Consider the following 4,902-nt stretch of genomic DNA (forward strand, 5'->3'; position numbering starts at 1 on the left):
CCCCCCCTCCGCGCCCAATGCGACAGAGCGAGGGCAAGAGGGGAAAAAGCCCCCGACAAAAGGCTGGAGCATACGGCATCCAATTAACCATGCGACCCACCCCCCTGGCGCCCGCTCCTCCCTTGCAATTGCAGCGGCCCGCATCGTCACCGCACGTGTCCCCATCGCCACCGAGCATGGCCACCCAGACCGTTGCCACTCCCACAAGCCCCCTGCCCGACTTGATTGTGGACACTTCCTTTGTCAGTGGTGGCGGCCCGGTGACCCCAAGCGGCCATCGGCACGGCGTGGGTTCCCCTCGCCCGGAAGATCGATTCCCCCAATCCATGTTGTCCTCTCCCTCCATGCCGTCCCCTTTCACGGCCCAGACTTCGCCTCTCAGGTACTTCACATATGCCCCCCCCCCCCCCTCCCTCCGTCGCATCTTGGGGGCACCCACGATCGCGTGCTGCCTCCCCCTCTCTCCTCCATCGCCCTTAGTCGAGTGCTCTGTCCCTCCCCCACGCCCTGGGCATATTTGGCGTACATGTGGCCCTCCCCCACACACGATTCAACATTCCCGTGATCACGCTCGAAGTCCACTCTGGTCAACGAGTCTGCTCGGCATGCTGATCGAGGCCGATCGGGCGCACAGTTGGCCCTCTGCCACTCTGGGCCCCAGCCCCGGGTGGTCCTTTTGATCCACACTCGATCTGTCGCCCCCCCCCCCCCCCCCCCCCCCTCCTCCTCCTCTCGATCCTCCGTCGACGGCCCCGGTTTTGCACTTGGGCGCCCCCCCTATTCTCCATCCTCCCATCCTCCCCCCCCCCCCCCCTTGTGGCGGCCGTGCATATTCACGATAGCCGAGAGAAAGAGAGAAAGCGGGATGGTCAGCATGCCCGAAAGCCTGTCGTCTCCCCTGTCCCCGGAAGCCCAAGCCCCCGTGCCTCGGATCCCGAAGGGGGAGTCCTCGCTGACACGCATCCGGAATCGGTCCCTCTCGATTCTATTCCCGGAGCTGGTCGCGTCGGCGCCCCCGGAGCAGCAGCCAGCCCCCCCAGGGGTCGCTCGGAGCCGGAGCTCCGGCAGTCGGCACGCTGACCGGCGCCTTGGCCCTGGGCCCGGGCACTTCGCCTCGTCCAGTGACGGGCGAGTGATGTCGGCATTCGATCCGCCACCGCTCTGGCACCGCCGGCATCTTCTGCCGCCGGCCCAGGGGGGTGGCCCCGGCATCGAGGAGGACACCACTCCGACCCTGGTGGTCCATGACGTGGATGATCCCTCGCCGGCGACCCCGCTGCCGCCACTGCTCCCGGTGGCCAGCGACACTTGGTCGCCCCCCAGGCCGGCGGCCGGCAGCCGGTCTTCGCTGTTCCATACCTCTCCGCCCTCCTCTGCGGGGAATCCCGCCCGCAACGGGCTTCTTTGGCCCGGGGCGGATCGTCCCTCGGCTGCGCCCACCCCCTCCCCGCGCCCCGTCACCCCGGAGATCTCTCCTGACCAGGCGTCGCACCGGCCACATGGTGATGGCCCCCACCAGCACCGCCGGCGGAGCAGTGGCGGCAAGGCCAGCCAGCCCCTCCCTCCTCCCCTTTCCTCCGCCTCCTCGCCCCTTCCCTCCCCCTCCCGCTCCTCCTCCTGTGCACACTGTCTGCAGCACTTCGCCCTTTGCGAGTGTGCCGTCGCGTTCGTCCCCTCTTCTCCTCTCTTTCCCCCCTCCCCCCTGCCGGCCGTGTCCACCCGCCTAACTCTCCCCCCTCCTCCTCCTCCGGCCGCCAAATGCAGCACCTCGTCGCCGAATGCCAGTCTCGTGTACCTGGCGTCCGATTTGGACCCCGAGCAGGTGGTCGCCCTCCGGCAATGGGCCCATTCGAAGCTGCTGGCCCTGACCGGTGTCGACCTGTCATTCGAGTGTGACCGGTCCGCACGCTCGACCGGCAACGGCCAAGCTGCGGCCGGCACCAAGCAGCGCTTCACCACCAACCTCAAACGTTTCTTCCGGTCGCGCAAGAGCCAAGACGCCCAGTCGCCGCTCCCGGGCGGAGTGGCCACCGGCGGCGGTGCTGGTCACCCTTCGGCCGGCCAGCCGACCGGGTATCCCCCCCTGCCGGCCGGTGCCGGCGGGCACCTGGCCACCCCGGGCACCCCGACCGGCACGCCGGAACGCCGCGGCCTCACTCGGGGATCTTCCCAATCCTCGGCCGCGGTGGATCGCCTCTCTTCGGACCACACGTCCTATGGCGCTGGGCCGGATGGCAGCGGCCCGGCCGGGCGGCCGTCCATGGATGGCGATGAGCGGTTCTTTTCGACGTCGGTGGCGCGGGCCACGGCCCTTTGGGGGGTGTCCTTCTCCCCGCGGCGGCTGTTCATCCCGCATCCCATCCGGTCGCTCTTTACCTTCCTCTATCGCAATGATCGCATCGGCCAGGATGGCCTGTTCCGGATCAATGGCAGCCAGCGCCGCATCCAGGACCTGAAGCGCATCCTGGACGAGAACCCGATGGCCGACCTGTCCACCATCCGCCTGCCGAATGGCTGCCTCTCGGCCAATGATGTGGCCTCCTTGATTAAGTCCTACTTCAGTAGCCAGGCCGAGCCGCTGCTGACCAACCAGTTTGAGCGCATTTGCGAGTTCATCGCCGCCGAGGACAGCCACTCCCCGCGCGCCCTGCAAGCCATGCAGTATGTGTTCATGACCCTGCCGGCGGCAAGCCGGGATCTCTTTGAGGCCCTGCTGCGACTGCTGCACACGGTGGCCTCGGCCGATGGCATGATGAATGCCTCGAACCTGGCGCTGGTCTTTGCCCCGTGCTTCCTGTCGGCGGCGTCGGCCATGGATTTGCATGTCCATCGGATTGTGGTGGAGACCACCACGGCCATGATTTCCCGCACGGAAGAGGTGTGCACCATCCTTCCCTGGGTGCTGGACCAGGCGCCGGATTTGGTGCCCAGCCAGCTGGGCGAGGCCCTTGACGAGGGCGCCTCGGCCTCCGGCGGGGGGGTTGGTGGCGGCGGTCCCGCCGGGTCAGGCAGCAGCCGCACCCCGTCCATCTCCATCCCGAGCCCGGCGTCGTTGTTGCTTTCGTCCTCCTCCTTCAGCCAGCTTCGCCGGTCGGTGTCCCAGCGGACAACCAGTAGCACCTCCACCACGGACTTGTCCGGGAATGCACGCCACCAGCGCATCAGCTCCGGCGGCAGTGGTCATTTGACGGCTCGGTCATCGCCGCACCCCTCGGCCCCGTCCTCGCCGCAGCCGATCTTGCGCGCTTCGTCGGTCTCCTCCGCCGGTTCCAGTACCCTTCTCCACCGGGGGAGCAGCGCCAGTGGGGCCGGTGGCCGGGGCTCGTCGTCGTCCGGCACATCGGCCGCCCGTGGCGGTGGCACCGGCTCGGCCTCGGCCTCATCCAGCTCCATCCACCAGGATGTCGGGTCCTTCGGTGGCCCCATGCGTATGTCCTCCTCTGGGTCGACCTCCTCCGCCGCTGGCCGGGGAGGAGGGAGCAGCGCCTCCCATTACCAGCCGCAGCATCATCTGCAATCTTGCTCGCGGGTGTCCAGCTCCGAGCACATTACCGTCTCCGGTGGCTCCTCTCACATCTCTCCCTCGCCCCCTGGCAGTGGCTCGCCGAACTTGACGCCCGACCATCAGGGTGTCGGGGGGGCCCGACTCCTGTCGGCTGGTGGCGGCAGCGGCGTCGGTGGCGGCAGCCAGTCGCTCTCACGCAGTGTCAGTGCCCACACCCCGACCAGCTCGCCGATGGCCGGCACCAAGCGCACCGCCAGCACCGGGGTCATCTTTGCCAATGACCCCTCGGCCTTGTCGGCGGCCGTCGGCGGGGGGCAGCAGTCTCCCCGCCGAGCGGGGACGGCCATCGGTGCCTCGGTCTCGGCGAGCGCCCTGCACCCTGGCGGCTCGGAGGCCGGTGGCAGCGGTGTCGAAGAGGACACCCTCGGATCGTCCAGGACCAGCTCCATGGCCACTGGCCCGTGCGGCGGCGGCGGCGGCGGAGCCATCCTGCCCTCGTACTCCAGCAACGATGTCAACATGGAGATGGGTGGCGGCCACAACAGCAGCACCGATGGTGGTGATGGTGGTGGGGACTCCTCCTCCTCCTCCTCCAGCGGTGTCAGCGATGACAGTGGCGACAGCGGCCCGGATGTTTCGTCGTCCTCTTCGTCGGACTCCGAGTCGGAGGATGCCCTGGTGGCCACGGCGCCGGCGTCCATCTCCGCCGGGGCGGGGGCCGGCTCGCACGGTGTCGATGCGGCTCTTGCCTCGTCGGCGGCGGCGGCGGCAGCCGGCGGTGGCCAGCATGGCGATGCGTCGGAGCCCTGCTCCCCGCGGTCGGGTCTGGCCCCGGTGGCTGTCGAGGACCAGGCTCCCGCTTCGCCGGTCGGCAGCGGCAAGCCACTGCCGGCCTGCTCGACCCCGGCGCCACTGATTTTGCCCTCCGGCGATCCGGTCAATTCCCCGCCGCCGGTGTCCTCCTCGGCCATGCCGGGGCTGGTGTATTCGATTTCGCGGTCATCGCGCCTGCGCGCGGCGGCGAATGCGGCGGCGGCGAATGCGGCTGCCTCGGCGGCTGGCAGTGGCCCCGTGTCTCCGGAGTTTGCCCCCTCCACCCCGCTGCCGACCATCGAGTCTGGCGTGGACAACATGCCGCTGGTTCCGGTGAGCCAGCGGCGAGGTGTCTCGCAGCATCGGACGTCGGCCGATGTGACCCCCCTGCCGGCGCGCCTGCCGTAGTAGGGGGACCGGCGGGGACATGCTGAGCCACAAGTGCGTGCGTGCGTGCGTGCGTGTGCGCTCGCTCGCCAAGGCGGCGGCCGTGTATTATGACAGCGGCGGTGTGGCGGCGCGAGAGGAGAGAGAGCGACAAAGAGAGCCTCAGTTCGCGCTCCCTGCTTTCCGGCGTGCCCCCC

At 69.2% G+C, this 4,902-nt stretch overlaps 1 protein-coding gene across 1 annotated transcript; it reads left to right on the plus strand.

Annotated features, from left to right (window-relative positions):
• The first annotated feature begins 133 nt into the window (after window positions 1-133).
• Window positions 134-4,783, plus strand: H696_01601 (hypothetical protein). Its single transcript, XM_009495505.1, has 2 exons — window positions 134-382; window positions 1,765-4,783. The coding sequence occupies exons 1-2, from the start codon at window positions 177-179 to the stop codon at window positions 4,724-4,726; spliced, it is 3,168 nt and encodes a 1,055-aa protein (XP_009493780.1). The 5' UTR covers window positions 134-176; the 3' UTR covers window positions 4,727-4,783.
• Window positions 4,784-4,902: the final 119 nt, after the last annotated feature.

This window comes from Fonticula alba (assembly GCF_000388065.1).
Source record: "Fonticula alba strain ATCC 38817 unplaced genomic scaffold supercont2.2, whole genome shotgun sequence".
In the NCBI taxonomy this organism is placed as follows: Eukaryota; order Rotosphaerida; family Fonticulaceae; genus Fonticula; species Fonticula alba.